This window comes from Lineus longissimus, chromosome 7 (genome assembly GCF_910592395.1).
Source record: "Lineus longissimus chromosome 7, tnLinLong1.2, whole genome shotgun sequence".
Classification (NCBI taxonomy): Eukaryota; Metazoa; Nemertea; class Pilidiophora; order Heteronemertea; family Lineidae; genus Lineus; species Lineus longissimus.
Genome location: NC_088314.1, coordinates 14,339,806 through 14,362,209, shown reverse-complemented (window position 1 = coordinate 14,362,209; position 22,404 = coordinate 14,339,806). Strand labels below are relative to the sequence as shown.

The following is a 22,404-nucleotide window of genomic DNA, read 5'->3' as shown; positions in this document are numbered from 1 at the left end:
GTGAACATATTGAATGTTACATGTTTAGTTGTGGCTTTAATATCATTGTACGGTTTTTTATCATTTGAATAATTTGATAGAACTTTCAAATTTGCCTTTTCATTGGCTCTCTCTGTGTATAGGTCAACAGAAAGCTTACAAAAATGATCATTCAGGTTTAATTTGTTCTTTTTGATGTACACAAGAATCTAAATATTCTGGTTAAAAAGTTTACCTTTCCTATTTGTTCTTCCAATGATGAAGGCGAGTCAATGCATATGCAACAAGGATACAAGGGATCATATCAGCAAGGCTTCCCACCCCCACAGGGTGGTCCTCCTCCTCAACAAGTTGGTTTCCCTCCTCAACAAGGTGGTTTCCCCCCGCCTCAAGGTGGTTTCCCCCCACCCCAAGGTGGTTTTTCCCCGCCTCAAGGAGGACAGCCAGTTGTGGTTCAAAATGGCTCCCCAAATGCTATACATCCAGAACAAGATGGATCTGAAGCTGAGAGTGAGTTTAGTTGTTGTTATCAGTTGTTGTGCCATGACGTGTATGCTATCTATTATTTTCATTTTATTCGTTTGTTTAATTACAATTTTCACAATTTTATTTACTGTATGGAATTTCATTTAGTCTGTCTTAATATTCATTTTGAATCTTATTTTTAGCTCAAAGCCTTTGAACAATTCCTCATGACATGTAAAAATAGCAATATTTTCAAGGATGAAAACAAGTGTGTCCCACATTCTTGCCTCTGTCAAATGATCACCTTAGGGGGATTTAAAGGGACAACTTGGGCTTGGGGTTAACCTTGCCAGAAGGATAATACCCCTGCTTGACACCATGCGCCGCCACTGGTAGCATCACACTAATTCGGATATTTGTTAATGATTTTCACGAGTGTTTCGAGGCAGTTTTTGACTTGGCTTGCAAATTTCAGGCAGGCCCAAGGCTACCTGCCATTCTATTGCATTGTTCATTGCAGTTTAAAGATTTTTCAGTGATCCTATTTAGAGAAGTTGCAAGCCAGTTTTGTACAGAAAAGGAACAAGTCTTATGCCCAAGTTGGCCCTCTAAAACATGCAAATCACACCTCTGGATTTGCCCTTTTAGAATGTTGATAGGTCTCCCATGTCTGTAGGGTTTCATTGCCAGATAGGCAGTCAGTAAACCTGGAAGTTTTGGCTTTCGTTTTATTTTTCAATTTTTTCTCGACGAGCAAAATTCTCAAAAATAAACTATTCGAAAAACAGGATTAAACTATAATTACTGTTACCATACAGTGTTCTCAATATGCTAAAAAACGATGCGAAAGATGCAATCGCACACAAAATAGCGACGAGTATTTATTGGAGTTTACTCGGGTAGTCAATACCGTCTCTATTATTTATGTATAGCAGCCATATACATCCATCTACTGGTTTGGTCAAGTGCCGCACAGATTGCATTGTGTTTTACAGACAGTTGTGTTAGAAGTACAGCTAGTTTAAAGGGGTACGTTGTTCGTTCACATACAATTACTGTTGGTCCAAGTTAATCTAGTTCCGAATTCTAACACCAGGCGACGCCAGTAGTCAGTCATAATTGCAGGATCATGCATGGATGCTCGCGTGTTATTTGTTTTTGTGGGTGTATGTTGTTTCTTGATTGATGCGTGATAATTTAGGCTGTATGTACTCTGGGTTTGTCATATGAAAAAGCCAGGGTTTCCGCCAGAGGGGGGATGGGGGGGATTCATCCCCCCTAAAATATTTGAAGGGGGGATATCCCCCCTTAATTTTGAACACTAAAGTTTGTTTTACTGTCAAATGAGTAATTTTCATTATTTGATATGTAAAGTAAGAGCATTTGGGAGCCAATTGTAGCGGTTTTAGGGCAAAAAAAACGTCTCAGGAGGGGTCATTACCCTTTTTAAGAAAAAAAAAATTTTAGAAATTTTTTTTTTTTCCTCCCCCTCAAATTTAATCATGGCAGAAACCCTGAAAGCCACTGGTTAGGTGTATTTTTTCAATCATCCGAAAACTGTCAAAAGCGGCACATTTTCTCTGGTGCAGGTACAGCAGTGCCAGTGGCGTGTGTCATTTTTGGTTTATTCCCATTTTGCCCCTTCCCATTTCGCCCCTAATCTGTCATCCTGAGATCAGGTTTTTGCTATACTCCTACCTCGTACCAAGAGGGGGAGTATATTGAAAATAACTGGTTATGTCAGGATACCAATCTATTCCCATTTCGCCCCTACCCATTCTGCCCCTTCCCAATTCGTCCCTTTCCCATAATTTCTCCCCTTTTCCATTTTGCCCCTGTGCAATTCCACCCCTTTCCTATCTCGCCCCTTATTCCCATTTTGCCCTTTCTTATTTCGCCCCTTCCCATTTTGCCCCCACTTGATTCCGATTTTGCCCCTATCCAATTTTTTAATTCGCTGCTTTCCCATTTGGTCCCTTTCTGTGACTTCTATTATGGGGGAAAAAGGAAGGAGACTAGCGGTAGAAATAAATTGGAGTCCTGTAGGTTCTGTTCACTTCTTCTAATTCAATAAACTTTCATGAAAGCTAATACATTGATAGTTACAATTACAAATACAGATTGGAAGTCCAAATATGTGTGTTCCCAGGCTGGAGTCCAAGACCTGAATGACCATTATACAATCCTTGATTTACCATGAAAACTATAACAACACGAAATCACCAAGGAGACATAATACAAACTTTGACAAATCAAACATGTTTCTGATTGAAAGACTTATACTAATTACACTTGCCAATCAAGCGTCTCCAACTTGTTTGAACATACTTGATTAATAAAACAATGACCTTATAGTGAAAGAGTTAAACCCTCAGTAACCATTGTTTTCAGAATTAGCTAACTAGTTTTGTGTTTTGACATGTTCGATATGTCAAATATTCACCTTAAACATTATGAGAAATGATACCTTGTAAATTTATACTTTTGATGAAAAGTGCACCATAAAAGACTCCTGTTGTTTTAAAAATCAAATTCGCTCCTGCGAATTATATGCTGTCTACAAAAGACAAGATTAAATAGCAGTATAGATGAAATTACAAAATGAAGTCACTAAAGACGAAACCATATAAAAGTATACATGAAATTGCAAAATGAAGTAACATGAAATTCAATAAGTGAACATAATTCTTCACACTATTCCATAGTCAAAATAGCTATATTGTGCACATAAACTCATCAAAATGAAAGTCAATTTTATAATTCATAACATCTTTTTCGAGGCAGATGAAAATAGTTGCGTCTTCAGAATGTGGCCAGAAGTCCAGTATAAATGTCAAACGCAGATCAAATCATTTCATTGTTCTAAAATTCAGTTTATATTCAGTGTCATGTGATAACAAAATTTACCCCATAAAATACTCCTGTTGTTTTAAGAGATTTGCTCCTGCAAATTCCAGTTGTCCACACATCTGAAACCCTACTCTTTTTGTTTTTGTTCAGTATCTTAAATTTAACATTGCATTTGCCTTACTGAAGTCCATGGTGATGCTAACTTGATTACAAAGGCCACCTTTAGGTCCAATCATTTGTGTTCCTGTGCTTGGCAATCGACGGAGTGGGGCGTTGCTTCCTAATGTGAATGTTCGCTTTAGTCTTGGGTGATCAAAATATACAAAAACATCCTGTTCATTTAGAGACGTATCAAACTCTGAATACTCTCTGATGCAGTCCGCTATTGTGCATCGATTTGGCAAGAAAATAGTTTTACTCTCACATCCATTTAGTGACTGGATAGGGATAGCGATGTACTGTGTGCAACCAAGTAAATCCCTGTTCGGTATCCTATAAATGGGATATTGTGGAAACATATTCATCGGATGTTGTCCTTGGTAGATACTCAAGACACTTATCACATCATTATTACCAATTTCATTTCCACATGAATTAAATTTCGTGGCCAAACTGTTCATTGAATCTTTCTGTAATTCATCACCGTGCACATTCTGGATTGGCATCACATGCTCGTGTCCCGAGTCGAAAACTGTTGAGGGTTTTCTGTCCGCCCTCCCCTTGTCATTGTCGGACTGACTAGCCATAGCACACTGGACGGATGCTGAGTTGCGCTCAGAGGCAACTTGTACAGAAACAGACGTGCTGCTGCACACATACTGTACTGACTTTGAGACCTTTTCTTGGCTGCATTGTACTGTCACGGTGTGAGTCTCTGGAGCAAACTGACTCGCATAGGTGTTTGTTTCTGGTTTGCACTGAACACCAACCGACACTCTCGTAGGCACGGAGTCTACATCAGTTTGTGATGACACACTCCTAGTCCTAATTTGAATTGATGTAAAATCTTCTTGATGGGAGAAGTCCTCTGGATTGTCGACATGTGTCTCTGCAAAAGTTGGCTTGGCTATTGATGAAACCATCTTCCGTGAAGGCATGCTAATTGGATTGTCACTCACGTTTCGTCCTTTGATTTTCTGTAAATACAGTTCCATACGGTTTTTATCACGACGAAGTGTTGAAGGTGATTTCAAACCTTTGATCCTTAGAGGTGCAGCAGTTCGTTTTAAAGCTCCATCAGCATTCCAGAAGAGAGTTAGCGACGTTCCTTCTGCAGTTGCTGAGATATCCCATTCGTTTGGCATACTGGTCAATCCAAGAGTGGCTATCACCGATGTGATACTCTGAGGTAGCGTCGATATCGTCATGATGAGCTGAGTCACTCGCTTGGCGTCTTCCTCTTGTTTCTCTGGGATCCTTTGGGTTCTCCACCAAATATTATGGGGGAAAAAGGAAGGAGACTAGCGGTAGAAATAAATTGGAGTCCTGTAGGTTCTGTTCACTTCTTCTAATTCAATAAACTTTCATGAAAGCTAATACATTGATAGTTACAATTACAAATACAGATTGGAAGTCCAAATATGTGTGTTCCCAGGCTGGAGTCCAAGACCTGAATGACCATTATACAATCCTTGATTTACCATGAAAACTATAACAACACGAAATCACCAAGGAGACATAATACAAACTTTGACAAATCAAACATGTTTCTGATTGAAAGACTTATACTAATTACACTTGCCAATCAAGCGTCTCCAACTTGTTTGCACATACTTGATTAATAAAACAATGACCTTATAGTGAAAGAGTTAAACCCTCAGTAACCATTGTTTTCAGAATTAGCTAACTAGTTTTGTGTTTTGACATGTTCGATATGTCAAATATTCACCTTAAACATTATGAGAAATGATACCTTGTAAATTTATACTTTTGATGAAAAGTGCACCATAAAACTTCCCAGTTTGATATTCACAGAAACCAAGTGATTCTTTAGCAGGCCGGTTTCCCCAGACAGATTTTGCTGCCAACCTGGACAGAACTGAAGTGAATTCTAGATTGTGCAAAAACCTGGCCCCAAAAAATTATTGTCGAGAACTCTGACTGAGAGCCCTATGGCAACTCTGTGTAACTTTATCTTACCTACATACGTACCTGGCTGCTAAGTAGACTGCCTTTAACATTTTAGTTGTCAAGGACCCATTTGTATTATTAATATGACAGTTGGCTTTATGTCAATGTGTTTGCACTAATCTGTTTTCCCAGGGGATGTCCAAATACTTTCTTGTCAGTTACATCATTTAATGTCATATGAATTAAAGGAAACCTATAGCAAAACCCTTATAAAAATGGGGAGTTTTGAACAACCCAGTTAAAACCTTAGGCGGGAATAAGCTTCCAATGATAAATGTCAGCAGTTTTGGGTTCCTCTCAGATTGTTGACTATGTAGCCTTTGAGCTGCATAAAAAGTAATCACCAATTTAGTTATTTTTACCACGTTCAGCTAGTCTAAATAAAGACTTGTGCCACGATTGGATCTCTTTAAGGTCTATTTTGTGACCAGTTGATCAATCGTTTGCATGGTGCGGATACTTTTTAGCTCACCTCTTAGCAGAGGTGAGCTTATCCCAAATCGTGGCGTCCGTCGTCCGTCGTCGTCGTCGTCGTCGTCGTCGTCGTCCGTCGTCGTCCGTTAGCAGGGCACGTTTCGTAACTGTTAGAGCTATTGAGTTGAAACTTGGTACACATGTACCCTTATGTAATGACACCTTAGAGACCAAGTTTCGGTCCGATTCGTTTCATGGTTTGGCCACCAGGGGGCCAAACGTTAAAAGTGAAAATATGCAATATCTCCTTTAATAGTAGTCGGGAAATTTTGAAAAAAATATGGTAGGTACTTCTAGCAAAGGTGCATCATATATCCTCCGGGTTTTTGATTTGACCTCCTTTTCAAGGTCACAGAGGTCAAATGGTGTAAATTGGCCGTTAGGATGTAACGATGGCACGTTTCTAAACTGCAATGACTATTGATACCAAATTTGGTACACATTTACCCCTTAGTCAGGTGATCTCAGGGACCGAAGTTTGGTCCAGTATGATTCACCACTTCACCACCAGGGGGCAAAATCCAAAAACCTTAAAAATGTGATTATTCCTTAACTTCTTGCCCGATTGCCACCAATTTGATATCATGGGTACATCTAACCACCATACAGTATATGTCACACAGGTTTTTAATTTGACCTTCTTGTCAAGGTCACAGAGGTCAAATGGCGTAAATTCGCTGTCAGGCCGTAACTATGGCACGTTTCTTAACTGCAATGACTATTGATCACAAATTAAGTACACATGTACCCCTTGGTCAGGTGATCTCAGGTACCGAAGTTTGGTGCGATCTGATTTGCCGTTTGGCCTCCAGGGAGGGGGCCAAATCCTAAATTCTTCAAAATGCCATTATTCCTAGTAATGACTTGCCCGATTGGCACCAATTTTATATCATAGGTACATCTAATTCTAACAACCATTCAATGTGTCACCCGGGTCTTCTTTGATTTGACCTACTTTTGAAGGTCACAGAGGTCGAATGTACTGTAAATTGGCCATTTTGGGGAAATTGTAATTGCTTGGACCTACATCAAACCTAACACTACATGACACAATACCATGCTCTTTATCCATCTTTCCACCACATGAGGTGAGCACAATGGCCCTGGCCATTTCATTAAATTTGTTGCATGTAAATAATTAGCTCGAACGTTGGTGATATGATGATATGTCAATAGCAGCAAGAATTCATAAAGTCTTTATGAATTCTTGAAAACAGGGTAATCGAAACTGTTTTTGGTGCCATTTTCCTGTGCTTAAGCCAGGTGGGCCTATTATTTCATTCACAGGCGAAAGCCTTCATGCATAGCCATCTCACAAGCACAAACACTTTTTAGAAAAATAACCTCAAAACACATGCCGACTTATCGGCGTGGAATGCAGGGAGACTACTGATAAAGTAACAGCCCTTCTGATGGCCGATCAGGGGGGAGTTATCGGCAGTGAAGGTTGGATATACGCACAACGACGGTGGATCGGCATGCTCAAAACACTACTTACTAAAGAGTATTGCCACAAATTTTTTATGTTTTATGTTTTTACTGCTATTTTACTTTAATTTACTCTTGTATTGTACTATTCTATAATGTATATTTTTTGTACATCGTTTCGACATGTTAGAAAATGTTTTATATTCTTTAGCACTTTGAATATCAATAAATTATCAGTATTATTATTATTAGCTCAGCTGAAAAGCTGAGCTATTCATATGAGTAAATGGTAGAATGAGTGTCCGTCTGTCTGTCTGTCTGTCTGTCTGTCTGTCTGTCTGTCTGTCTGTCTGTCTGTCTGTCTGTCTGTCTGTCTGTCTGTCCGTTAAACAGGCACGTTTCAAAACTATGGCGGATAGGCGATAGATTTTCCCTCTGAGGCGTTGAGACCCTTCAGGACTCCTGAATAGACCAAATGTGGGTCCGGCAGGATGAGCGGTTTGGCCACTAGGTGGCACCGAGCGAAATTTTCCAAAAACTTTTCCAGCAGCTGATTTCTCAGTTGGGGATCATGAATCAAATCTAATTTTATAGAGCAAAGCTTTCTCTTTCATTATCAATAGGCATAGTTCATGAATTTCTCACCAGGTGGTGTTACTGGCGCAATTTAGTGAGCACCCCCCAAGAAGAGCATTTTAAATTTCGCGCGAGTTATCCAACGTCCAATCACACATGCAGCGAACGTCACGTCTCGAGTCTGCGCAGTTCAGACGTAAGGAGACCATGCTATGGAATAGATCGCGTTCTGTCAATTCAGAGGTAAGTTCTCATTAAATTCACAATTTCATAGGCGATAATATTTGGCTGCTTGTGTTATTGCATGTTGATGACATTAGGGAAGGCTTGGATTGTTTAATTGGATGTGATTAATTTGAAATAGTTCGTCGACGATCGTTGAAAAACGATCTGCGAAATGCAGCTTGGTTGGTCTGAGAAACGATGTCAAAGTCCGGCTTTAAATCATGGATTTCTCAACAAATAACTCTTGTCACATAGCAGAACTAATGTGAATAAACAAGACAATAATAAACATCGTTCTGATATGATCGGGTAAGGTTGCCAATGTACATAAACAGTGTAATTGAGGATCGACGCCACGCTAGGGCCGAATGATCAAGGAAGTTTGCCCACGGCACATTGATATGATTGGGAATACATTGTGATAAGAGTGATGAATCGGCCCCGTTTGAAGCATTGTGCTATGTACAGTGTGCAAGTGTCAGTGTGTATCATATCGCATTTATTGTTTGTTGACATTTCAAATCGCTGCCTTATCAGTTGTTGTTGGCCTTGTATTTGATATAAAACTTGGCTAGCTTACCTATTCTATCAAAATTAAAATGTTATCTCCTCACCTCATCATGTTTTGCAGGACAGGAATGATCTGCAGCTGCATTTGAACATATTTGGTGACCACATCTCAAAGATGACCAAGAGAGAGGATCGAGCTATGACTTTGCACATCCCATCGACTTCGGTGTTCACCAGTGCAATTATCAGAAGAGCCAGGCAATTCTAGTATTCAAGTATTTCATTCTGTAATACTTACCTCAAAATTTACTAAATAAAGAAAACAGCATGTGGCAGTTGGTTAAAAAAATCAAGTCTATCTGTTTAAAGTTTTTACTTGCTATCATTATTATCAACATTTCAATGGTGGCATTCTGCTAAGGTTTGTTAAGAGTTTCACTTGACTTAACCCTTTCACTGCCGGTAGCTTCTAATTTTTAGCTACCTCACCTGCCGGTAGGTTTCTTTGTTTTAACATGATTTTGAGTATGGATATTTCTCCACCCACATTTTACCAACATTTTACCTGTAGAGAGAAAGCCTCTGGAGATAGAGCAAAACAATGTATATAAAAGTTGTTCAGTGTTGCCTAATCTTCAAAATGGGACCATAATTTGCCCTAATTTGCATACCGCCATCTTGAATTTATAATGAGGACGACAATTCTTTTGAAAAAACTATGTAATTGGCAAAACACAATATACACACTCTCATTATCGCTAATTTGATCATCATTTACATCAAAGTCAGGATCTAAATCATCATCATCGACGAACTCCTCACCAGAGTCCGAATCGTTCACTTTATCCAGCTCATCAAGGACCTCAGACACAGTCAGTTTCTTCTTGGTCATTTTGGCTTCAAATTACTCGATAAACTTCCAAACATCGAAATATAAAACCCTCCGCCATATTTTGCTGAACCATCTATACTACCGCGCCATCTATCAAACTTTAAGCTAACCACGCTCAATAACGAAATTTCAATGGTTTTCAATGGTTTTATTATTCCCTTTACTGCCTCCGGCAGTAAAGGGAATAATATTGATTGTCGCAGAAGTGCGCCTCCGGCAGTGAAAGGGTTAAGCAGGGTGTACACTAGTAAAATATTAGCAACATTTTACCAACATTTTACCAACATTTTACCAACATTTTACCAACATTTTTACAACAATTTTGCAACAAGCCCTTCAAGGCCCTGTGTTCACTAGCAACATAATTGCAACAAATTCGCAACATTTTTACAACATGTTGGTAAATTGTTGCAAACTTTTTAGTGGGAACAAAGGGAAATAGGTATTTTGGAGGGAAAATGGATGATTCCAAGGAGAGAAGATGTGTTTTGAGTGCTTCTGCAGCAATTTTAGCTGTCATTGTTGAGAGACGGAAGAGGCGGCGAAATAACCAAAGAGAATATGGACCAGGCCCTGGATCAAAATGAGGGTGGATGATGGGGCATACCACTGCCTGTTAAGGCCGCGTATCCATAGGGTATGCCCTTGTGTAGTGTGGCGTTATGGCGTAAGAGCCTTGTGACCTGGCACTATGCCCTGAGTCTCCATTGGATATTCCTTTTTGGTCATGTAGGCCTTTGTAGTCCTCATTTCGCAGCGGTCAATCGCATTTATCCGCACGCTGTCATTATTTCAGAAGACAATTTCTTATGAATATTGAAAATGAAAATACAAGTAACTTGTATTTTCACTTGCAACATCAAATTGACATGTACATGTATATAAAACCTGACTTTTAAGCAACAAATTACAGGTTCGTGCTCGTTATGATAATCATCAGTTTCGGGGTCCCAGAGTAGTTCCCGTTGATGAACCTCTTGAATTAATTTCGCCTCAGACATTGCTTCCGTGTTGTTCACTCGCAAAAGAATGGACATGTTCAATCCCAATATGGGCCTATATTCCCAATCCACAGTGCATATAAGCCCGCAATGTGACACGGCATAACCTATGGGAACGATCAATAACACCAACGAAGGTTCATTGTCCGTGTGGCGCGCCAGGCGGTAAAAAGGGAATGTTGTGCAGGGCACGGAACAGCCTATGGATACGCAGCCTAAAGGAGTTGCGGCTGACTGACAAGCCGTCACACAAAAACTTCTAGAAAAGGTTTCATCACCCTACAAAGCAAGACACTCACTTGAGAGTTGCTATACCTGCTTCTTGTTCAAGTCACATGAACTCCGATAGATCACATGACGCAAATCCTATTTCTGATTGGCTGAAGAGTTTGCAACATTTTTACAACATGCAACAAAGAATTGCATTGCATTTAATTTGCAACAATTTTACAACATGTTGTAAGACGCGTTTTGCTCTGTACACACTACGCAACATTTTTGCAACATTTGTTGCAACTGGAAATGTAAAAATGTTGCTAATATTTTACTAGTGTACACAGGCCTTTAGGCAATAATAGAGTTGGGTAGAGCATTTTGTTAATGTTACCCTTTTAGTTAGGGAAACTGGTGCCTTCTGCATTAGGTGGACCCCACTTACTCATCTGTCAGACCGGCCTCACACGTCGGCAGTAGAGTTTAAGGTCCAGTCTGCGAGATTTACCCATTTCTACCCAGCCAAAAGCGGGTGATTGGGCTAGTCTCTCCATTTGATTCAATTCGCATGGATTCTTGTGTCCCGGTGCTGAAAGGATCCCTCCACAAGGGCAGACTACATCCGGTGGCACTGAAGTATGGAAGAAAGACAGAAGACGACCAATTTGCGAAAAGGATCATCATCATCATCATCATGGTAACAGCTGAGGATGAATCATGTTGCTGTGTGTAGAATTGATGGTCCAATATAGGTTAGGTTATCTGTTTGCGCACACATTGCAAGGGTGGAGCTTGCTTGAAGTAGATTGCGCCAGTCTACCGTAATTCACTGTTACACATCCAGAAGCTAATATCCTCAGGCTTTGAGTCCTTAGTTTAGTAGAGTTTGACGAGTAATGTAATATATACGAACAACGCAGCAACAACTCAGCTGAGCGCCAGGCCCTTGGGCCTCTTGTCATTATTATAGCTTATAATCATGCTTGTTGCATTTGCAGTTGAGCTAGTTAATGGAAGGGGTGGCAAGTGATTACATAATAAACTGCCATCCCTTAAACACTACAAGAGATGTCAACGCATTCGTTATGCATCAGCAAAGTCGTGTATGAAAAAAATCTTTAGGTTTGAATCATTGTCGTGATAATTGGTCACCAGACATCATGATATCAGTGCTTCCTTTAGCCTCATACAAAGTGCCTGACATCGCGATATTATTTCATTGACCTCACCTAAAAAGAAGAAATCCTTGCATGATGCATTTTCACTGAGGTATTATATTTATGCATAATTTTTGTATTTCAGATGGGCCACCACCGGACTTGAATCAGTTTCAGACTTATGGCGGCTATGAACAAGTTGGAGGATTTGGTCAAAGTAAGTGTTTCTTTTGGTAATGACTCATCATTCAGTAGGTACAGCCAAGATAAGATAAAGACAAAAGTTGCTCATTACTCCAACACGTCACAGAGGATACGACGTATGAGTCCCCTATGCTAGAATTGTTTCCAATGCATGTTAGTGCACACCATCAAACTCGTCATGTGACTTCAGATAGCAAGAAAGTGGATAAAACCTAACTCGACCTGAGAGTGCATGAAATAGAGATGACCGTCAAGATGGTGGAAAAGTTGTCACCCCAGTGCATGTGTCTGTGCTCAATATGGAGTCAACGCTGACGTTCGAAATCGTTACAAAAACCTCTCTATTTCCTAAACCAGACATGCCATCAGTTTTTTTTGCTACAATTGTCAATAAATAAAATATGATGTGTTTGAACCTCATTTTGGTGCACATGTGCATGTAAGTATCGGTGGTTTGTATTAGGTATCGGTGATTTAATGTCAAAATTAGGCACTGAAAGTGGGCATGCTAATTCTCTATTGAGGTACAATGTACTCAATATTCATTATTCTTCTGACGATTACAAGCACTTTCAGATTTCAGATTCACAACTACGCAGTATGCAGTATTTGATGTGACGCGGTCAAATATTGACAATTTATAGCTGCTAATAGGCTTAAAAATCAATGGTGGTCTTGTCTCGTTTGTAGAAGTTTTGGTTGGTAATGCAATCAGATAAAGAATTGGCAGCGATTGATACTGTTTTTATCACTAGTCTGAGCACACGTTTTACAGATGAGGCTCAGATATACTTTTACTTCGAGAATAGCCCATATTTCCCTCACTTGATTATTTCAATTGAATAGTGCATACACACCTATAGTATGTCACCAAATAACTTCTCATTTAACAGTAACAGTAGAACCTCTCTCTTAAGGACTCCCTCGGGCTGACATATGCTGTCCCTAGAGGTGTCCAGTTTAGAGAGGTCAAATTGAATTGAAACAACCAATTTGGGGCCAAAACTAGTGGAGAGGTTTTCCTTAATAGAGAGGTGTCCACTAAGGGAGGTTCAAAAAATGAGTCAAAAGTTAACACTGCGCGGTGATCACATTTTTGATGTGTCTTGTAAGTTTCATCATGTTCAGGGCCTTGTTAAACATAAATTATCCTCCTTGCTGAAATAAACACAAGATATTTATGTCAGTTGGTCGGAGATGTGCACAAATTTTTCGACACTTTCTGTGTAAAAGTCCATCTCTACACAACCTTTGCAGACAGGTGTAACTCAATCTGCTCCAGTTTGAAGGGCCTTCCAGCAGATATACCCCTTCTTATCAAGTATTGACCTTATGGTGACTGCCTCCAATTATGAAATAATTCCAATGATGCATTTGCTTATTTCAGTGTCAGCCATGCCTCCTCCACCACCACCACCTCCACCATCTGGACCCCCTCCTCACATGGAGTTTGCTCAGTAAGTACTCTATGGTCTTTAAAACAGTAAAAAGGTGCAGTGTCTTTGTTGGGATTTTTGTTTGTTTAAAGCTTGAATAAGATATTTGGTCTACGATTTCTGCATGTTCTACATATTATATGTGACCCACCACAGTAAAATGAGTCGCATGTCGCTCCGAGCTTGACATGTTGAGACGGACTGGTTGTTCATTTCACTATTGTCTGCCTTTTGTGAAATCTGAGTGTATCAATTTCTTCTATTATGTCCTGGTGTCATTTTAGGCTCATCTTCTATGCCACACGCGACCCATTTTGCCATGGTGGGTGACATATAGAGTTACCTATTGTTTTGTACACCTGACCATTGGCTACTGTTATCTTGTTAGTAAATACAACCACAACAACAGCCAGGTGATTTTGAAACCTAACACGTGTTGTTGCATCATCAGATGTTTCAAGTTCTCACTTTCTGTTTTTAGTGTTGCCAATCTGAACCAGGATGAGGCAAGGGAAGCCATGTTGGCTAAGGTGGCTGAGAACTGCTGTTGGGGCAAAAAGGCAGCAAAGGACATGACAATCGCCCAAATAGATGGGTCAACGGCACTACACGTAAGTGGGTCGAACTCAATCTGAGGGATGCCTCAAGCTTATTGTTTTTACTGTTTTATGCGATTTGACAGAAAGGTTGTTTCTTGAAAAAGAGGTGAGGTATTAAAAACCCTAGCCCCCCACTCACAAAACTGAGATGGCTGGTCCCTGGTTTTATTCAAGGGAATGAATTGAAAATATGTATCGGGATCAGCAGTGCAGTGAGTAAGGTAGTCTCATTAGAAAACACCTTGCCTACAAATGTACTTCGGTGTGGCTGAATATTAGGTGAGGCAATGCCCTGTGTACCCATTGGTCATATTGATTGAAATGTATGTCTGTTCAGTATATCCTTGAGACATAATGAGAATGTGCTCATTCAACTATGAACATTTGACCTGCTCTTCTGTCTTCAGTACATCCTAGAGACATACTGTGAAGGCCGCTCGACCAATTATGAACACGTTCCCTTCCATGGGCAGTTCATCGATGGGCCAGAGAATGGCCCCCCTCCGCCCCCATGGGCTGTCGAAGTTCATCCTGATGGCATGTTTAACAACCACCAGAAAAAGGTTGAGGTGCCTCATACTGCTGTAGTCAAGGTAAGCACTGACACGGAATGCATCGTTTCATATTATGGAATCATCAGGAGATAAAAATTATTTTGGGTGCTCAAAAACGAGTTCTTGCATTTAGGATTAAAAATAGCTGCTGCAAAATCATGTTAACCGCCATGGCCTCCTCATTTTTGCAATTCTCAAAAATTTCTGAAGTAAAATAAAAATTGACAGTTTTCATTTTGACATGTTTGATGATTGCCAACGTGCAGAATTAATTTTCAAGTTCATGACAAAAATTTGAAAATTACTATACAACTAGTCAAACCAGTAAACGACCCAGTGGACCTATCATTCAGATGATATCATCAGGTAAACTGCCGAGGTGCCATCTGCCCACAATACTGTTGGATTGCTCGCAAACTTTGTTCGTTAACCACAGCATGTGATCTTGTTGGGCCAATTTTTTATTATATATGGCAGCCACAAGGAAAGGGTTAAACTGGTAACCTTTTCTACAAGTTTATGACTGACCACAGCATGGATGATATGTGATCAAGTTGGGCAAATTATGTACGCCAGCTGCAAGGAACAGATGAGGAAAGGGTTAAACTGAACGTTTATAAAAATTTACAACTAAATGTTTTCACACAACTAAAAGATGGAATTATTACGTTTAAGGTAAAATGGGGTAATTGTAGCCCCTTTTTCACCTATAATTTTGGTTACGCAAGAGATTTCCGGGCAGATTCACTAAAACCGGCCTGCATCTTATAGTGGCACCTCTTTCAATTTTGCAGCCTGCAATTTAGGGTACTTAACCCTTTCACTGCCGGTAGCTTCTAATTTTTAGCTACCTCACCTGCCGGTAGGTTTCTTTGTTTTAACATGATTTTGAGTATGGATATTTCTCCACCCTGTAGAGAGAAAGCCTCTGGAGATAGAGCAAAACAATGTATATAAATGTTGTTCAGTGTTGCCTACTCTTCAAAATGGGACCATAATTTGCCCTAATTTGCATACCGCCATCTTGAATTTATAATGAGGACGAAAAAATTTTGGAAAAAGCTATAATTGGCAAAACACAATATACACACTCTCATTATCGCTAATTTGTTCATCATTTACATCAAAGTCAGGATCTAAATCATCATCATCGACGAACTCCTCACCAGAGTCCGAATCGTTCACTTTATCCAGCTCATCAGACACAGTCAGTTTCTTTGTCATTTTGGCTTCAAATTACTCGATAAACTTCCAAACATCGAAATATAAAACAATCCGCCATGTTTTGCTGAACCATCTATACTACCGCGCCATCTATCAAACTTTACGCTAACCACGCTCAATAACGAAATTTCAATGGTTTTATAGTGTATGGATAATTGTCGCAGAAGTGCGCCTCCGGCAGTAAAGGGAATAATATTGATTGTCGCAGAAGTGCGCCTCCGGCAGTGAAAGGGTTAATCTAAAACAATGCCTCTGAGAGACAATACAAGACTCGTGGTCAGGGGCAACAAATACCCTGTGACCTTGTGGTATTTGTAGCCCCTGACTAAAATTTGAAATTGCATGTTTTTTTATGTATGAAAACTTTTTTTTTACAGGTTTATGGCCTTTATTGGTCATAAAGCTTTGAATATTATTCCAATCTAGGTTGATGACAAGATTTTGCTGGTATCAAACGATATTTATTGAACACATTAAGTGACTTTCAATGCTCTCACTAACAATTTGAACAATATCGTCACAAATAAGACTGGTGTAAAAACTGGTGTAAAAACACAAAGTTCTATCTATCACCTCTGTTGTACATTACACCTTGTGTCAGACAACGGCTTGTGATATTCTGAAGTGGCTGACGGTCTTGTCGTGAGCCATCAAAAGCTGTAGTTTCAGTTATCGGCCATGTATCAACCCAAACTATAGCTGGCACCACTTAATGGTAATATAATGCAACCAATGTACCATGAGAAATGCTGCTAGTCAGTGGTGTGGCTTCAACTAGAGACACCAGTAACTTTGAAAATATTAACATTGTTTCGAAATAATTTAAGATAAACTGGTATGAAACCACAAATGTATCATTGTTGGTACATAAAGGGGGTTAATTTGGTCAGAAAAGTGTCTCTGAAAAATTTACTTTTGATAATGACATCAATGCCGCATACAGAATTCTCTACACTCAATACTGATCACCTGAACCAAGTTTCAAATATATCAATGCTCTGCAAGTGTGGAAAATTTAGACCTGTATAAAGTTCGATCCCAAATTATTTTGTGCATGTGTCTGATTACTTATAGCCATAGCTCTTACATAACCTGTTGCAAAAATCCAAATCCAAAACTGTTTATGTTGTGATACTCAAGAGTCACCTCTTTCATATCCATGTTTGGGTTGGTTGAATAATTCCATGGTTACCAGAATATGAATCAAAAACATTGCTAAGGGCTACAATTAGACAGGGGTTGCAAATAACCCATTTTACCTTACTTGTATGATACAATAATTTCCTTTGACATTGCTTTTGCGCAGATGTGTTTTCAATGCCATGGTAGTGGACAAATAAGGTGTCACAACTGTGGCGGTATGGGGAACAATAGGTGTCACTCATGCGGTGGGGACGGTCGCGTCACTAACTATGATCATGAGGGACACCGTCGTGTGAGCATGTGCCACAGGTGTGGAGGGTCAGGTCGAACTAGGTAAAAAAACAAAACAGTGTGAACCAGCAGCACTGCCATGTGAAATAATGAACTTCATTTGGATTTGTATCTTAAATTACCAAAGTTTGTGTCAAATCTCTGCCTTTTACATTGTATGGTCTGGGATTGTTTGAAACTGCATCTACAATGTAGCATCTAGATTAAAAAAATTTCTTGCCAGTATGTGCCTAAAGAGGCACTATTGTTAGTGACTGTTGGTCAACCAAAGATGAACCCCCTTCTCACAAACATTCCCAGATCAGCCCCTAACGTTATATCTGTCGTATTTCCCATCATCCTTCAAAAAGGTGAAAAGAATTGCCAGATTTGTAGTTCAATTTTTGTCATGTGGTGGTGCTGTTTAAGTGGTGAGGAATTAACTATGTGAAATTCAAGAAATCGTTGTCATCTAACACATCACTATGTCTAACTCACCTATGTTGAAGCACATTTTTTGACACATGTTGAGGCACATGTTGTGGCAACTAAAACGTTTGTGTGTAATTTCCTCCCAAGACCATACATGGCATGTTATAAATGTGTGGGTTTGTCAGTCATTTCTGTTCCACTGCTTGTATTGTATTGTTTATAACAGCAAAGATGAAGTTAATGGGTGTCCACACTTCAGAGGAACCAACAGGTCCTTAGTTGATATCTCTCCCAACCACATGCAGACTTGGGTCACCCAGTGCCTATCCTAATTCCCTAGTATACATTACCCCAGTTAGAATTATTCGTACATTTACAATAAGACCATCCTTAGGAAATCAGAGGTAACTGTTCACTTCTCTTGCCCTGGACACAAACCCCTGGTACATTACCCTCATCGGCTGAAGCAATTGCGCCCCATCAGAGCATCAGTACTATGGAATATGATGGACGTTGTAGCAACGATAACCTAACTTACATTTTCATTGGTTGCTTTATCTTTCTGACGGAAAAGAAAGCACTGTCTTCTCCGAGGTGCCATCACTACCTCGAGTCAAAGATTTCTTTGTGCCATTTCATGCTGACTTAAAGATGATGCTCGCCTGTACTTCAGCCAATGAAGGGAACATATTGGGTTTGTGTGCAGGGTCGGAAAAGCGAACATTAACACCTAATTTCCTCAGGATACAGGAAAACCTATGTCTGTGCTGTGTAGGATGAAGATTTGGCCATGTTCAGTCAGTTCACCTTGTTTCCTTGACTCTGGTTTAAAATTCCTCAAAACATTAGTAATTGACCATCAAAATACAGTTGCTGTCCTGAAAATGTTCTCTTGCAAACAGTTGTTTTCTTCTTAAATACTCCTCAAAGGATTGCTACAGCTGCAGTGGGGCTGGATCACATCAGTGTAGTCGCTGCTCTGGTTTGGGTCGACTTGCATGTACAGCATGCGGTGGAGATGGAATAGTAACCCACTATCATAATAGCCGGCCCCACAAAGACCCATGTAAACAATGCGTTGGAAGTGGGAGAAAAAGGTATCCCAGTTAGCTTTTGCAACTTCTGCATTTGAGTTATCAAAGTTTTAGTTTCAAAGTCAAAGTTATAATGCTTTTAACATTTGCGTCATTTCTTAAGCTAGCTTTCATCCAATTACAAGGAAATGTGAATGATTATATACCAATACTCTAAATCTTCTGCTTCTGTTCATATATATTTGCTGATCAAATGTTAGATCCCTCTTTAAAGGGGAACTAGAGGCAGGGGCAGGGGGGTTAAATAGGCCATCTTCAGGTGAATAATATAAGGGCACTTGCGATGGTCATGTTTAATTCACCATTAAACATATCCCTTGTTCAAGCGTGAATAGTTTTGACATCATTAAAGATGGGAGAGACCCCTATTAGCGATTTTGTCGAACTTTATCTTGCCTGCTTTAATAGCTGCTGCCCAGTGACAGTGCTCCGTCATTTCAAAGACGCAAACAAATTGCCATTTGATATGTGAATTCGGGTTTAGAGGTCTTAGGAAATACTGAAGTTATGAACTTAAAACTTGATACACATCATCCTCTTGGACAGTTGACCTCTGACACTGAATTTCATTCTCTTCTGGTTCTTGAATTCCCCACCTGAGGGCAAAAACTGGCATGAAATCAGAAAAAAGACCAATACTTTGCTAATTAGCACTCGTTTAATTCAAAATATTTTTTGGTAGAAATTTTGATTTGATCTTGATCCCATTCAACACCTTGGCCTACCATGGACTTAGTTTAGACATCATAGCTCTGCTAAAATGCCAACATAAGCATAAACAACAATAAAATGGCCTGGAGCTTTTGTGCTCACCGGTTGAATATGGCTGAGAGATGTGCTATTGTTACAAAAAGCACAGTGACAGTCCCTTAACCCTTCCCATGCGTCTGGTGAGATATTCTTGGCTGACGCTATCAATAAGCTTTACCTGCAGCTGGCGAGAAATTATCGCCAGCTATTTATGTCTTGAAAGATGGAGGCACTGTATTGCTAATGTGTCTGCGACGTATATGCGATGAATGGCCAAGGATGATACACTGCTGAGTAGGCGGGGAACTTGATTTCAGATGGTCTTAGGGACTGCATGTGCTTGTGTGTGGAGGGGGGGGTCAGATTCGGACCCTTTGAATGATGATAGTGACCTGGTATAAAGCATCTATGAGAGTGAGTGTGATTACAATGCTTTAGTGCATGTGGGCAGTCATATAGCCATCATGGTGAAGCAGATGATGACCTCAATAATTGTGCGCCAGAGGGGGTGGGATATTCAAGGTGGTCCATTAGGCCAAGTGTGGTCAGAAGGGTCGAAATGGACCCCGAGGTCCTGCAAGAGTAGATAGTGATTTTGTGATCCTTAAGAAGTTCTGTACATATGCTTTCCTGCTTTTTAGCCTTTTTGATCTGATGATATAAAAAGACATCTGAGATTGTCTTCCCCTGACCCCCAGATTGGTTGGAATGAAACTACCACCAAATGTTTTGGTTTTGACCCTAGAATGAAGGAAAAGTAAGAAAGAAGCAAGTGAATGTTTTTTTCAGAATAATATGTTATATTATTGCGTCAACCATTTTACGAAAAGGGGGAATTTGATAACTTTGCCCCCCTGGGCCAACCCCCAAGGTGTCCAACCTGGAAAAAATACTTTTCCGAGGGAGATTTATATATCTCTACTGAAAATGTCATCAAATCAATCATTATATTGTCTGTAGCTTTGGTACAGCCCAAAAAATCTCCTAAAACTTACAGAAATAGGCCAAGTTAATTACACAAGCTGTGCTTGATAAGGTTTGGGAAATTCCACATGGAAAGGGTTGTGTCTTCAATGCAGCTGAGTTTTCAATAAAGAAGCTGCTTTGACCTTCTTTCTGGACCCTAATTCCTAATTCCTTATTTGCATTATCTCTCCATTATTCTTTTACTACTGAGTCGTCCATTTTTTTATTACATGCAGTTGATTTCTGTTTCAGCCATGCATGGGTTTTTCAGAAATGAAACTTTTCAGAATATAAAGATTTGTGAGCTATATGAGTTGTGCTGGAAAAATTTCGATGAGGTTTGCTGAAGTATTTTTTTTGGTTTTTTTGTGAGGATGAAAGAGTAACTGAGTTTTTTGGTTGTTTTATTTAGCCTTGTCACCGCTGCCATGCAACTGGACAGGTGCAGTGTGGCCGCTGCCATGGAAGGGGGCAGGTTAGGTGTTCTGCCTGCGGTGGTGATGGGAGAGTCACCCGCATGCGTGACGGTGAACGTCATGTTCAATCATGCCATAGCTGTGGTGGTGATGGGCGCAAGAGGTATTCAAACAATGGCTTGATGGGATGAACAATATTGTTGTTGTTATGTCTATGTCTTATAACTGAAAGACCTTCCTACACAAAGGGAACGTACATGTATTAGGAAAAACGTAAAATTTCAAAAAAAGGTCTGAAATTAATTAGACCCCCTTTAGTAGTTTATATATCTTAGAAGTTCAAACAGATCTTTGGTGGACAGAAATGACCAGACTTATGTGACCAAAAAGGAGGACATAGATTTTTGAGATGTTGCTGGTCTAAGGTGCTAATCAATACATTGACAGCTGTTGAAGAGCACAAGACCTTTACCAATAATATCAGAAAATGAAAATTTTCATAAGGTGTTGCAATACAGATGTTTTCTTGAACGTGACAATGCTTTTTCTGCCCTGTTTGGTTGTTTTCGCTGCATTTTTAAAGGCACATTTTACTTCAACCTGTCACTACATGTACCAGATGTTATTGTCACTAAGAGATCTTTCTGCAGGTCAGCAGTGTCATTAAATGTATGGTTTAGCACGCCAAAGTAGCATATCAATTGGTTGCCTGCAGAAACATAATGTTGCATAAAATGTCCAAAGTGTGCGAAGGTCTTTTAATATTATATCTAATGTTATATCACCTAACTAAACTCCTTGAGGGTTGACCATAGGTACCGCCATTTTGCTAGAATTTGAAATCATAAAGCAATTGGAACTCCTTGAAAACGTAGTGAATGCTAATTTTAAGGGCGGGAGTCTGTTGTTTTCAAGAGAATGGACTCCCGCCCTTGAAATGAGCATTCAATTCATTTGGAAAGAGATCCAATTGCTTAAGAATTTGGAGGCCTAGCCAAAATGACGGTACCTATGGTCAACCTTTAATCCACTCCTTTTATTTTGTGTGTCCTTTTCCCCTAGTCTCTCAAAACACATGTTGCCTTAACTGTGGTTCAGTTGAAGAATACTGAGTGAAAGTGCAATTTAAAGGCACCTAGCATCGGGCTGTACTCCGTGATTTCCTGAAAAAAGTAAATGCCACAATAAAAAGAGATGACGTTACCAAGGGATCGTTGAGTTCTGCCTTATCCAAAGCATCCCGAGATCAGGTTTTTGCTATACTCCTACCTCGTATTCAAAATATTGAAATATCGAGAGGGGGAGTATATTGAAAACCACTGATTAGGTGAGGGTGTATCCATAGCTGCACATTCAAACTCTTAAGGGACTGGCTATATATAGTTGCTGTTAATACTCAGAAAGGAGTGTACGTAT

General features: G+C 39.7%; 1 protein-coding gene and 1 long non-coding RNA gene across 4 annotated transcripts in view; both read left to right on the top strand.

Annotated features, from left to right (window-relative positions):
• The window catches only part of LOC135491311 (protein SSUH2 homolog), a 42,940-nt gene that overhangs the window by 11,555 nt on the left and 8,981 nt on the right, over nt 1–22,404 (top strand). Inside the window, exons 1-6 of one of the 3 annotated variants that reach the window (XM_064777088.1) lie at nt 249–489; nt 12,046–12,117; nt 13,492–13,561; nt 14,022–14,151; nt 14,547–14,732; nt 20,985–21,151. In XM_064777088.1, the coding sequence (XP_064633158.1) occupies nt 252–489; nt 12,046–12,117; nt 13,492–13,561; nt 14,022–14,151; nt 14,547–14,732; nt 20,985–21,151 (863 nt within the window). In that variant the 5' untranslated portion in view covers nt 249–251. Of the gene's footprint in view, nt 1–248; nt 490–12,045; nt 12,118–13,491; nt 13,562–14,021; nt 14,152–14,546; nt 14,733–20,984; nt 21,152–22,404 lie in introns of those variants that run through there. The other 2 variants (XM_064777087.1, XM_064777089.1) reach the window with 2 other exon arrangements.
• On the top strand, nt 8,092–8,990 carry LOC135491716 (uncharacterized). The gene is made up of 2 exons (XR_010447871.1): nt 8,092–8,145; nt 8,759–8,990. It is a non-coding gene; the product is annotated as an uncharacterized LOC135491716 (long non-coding RNA).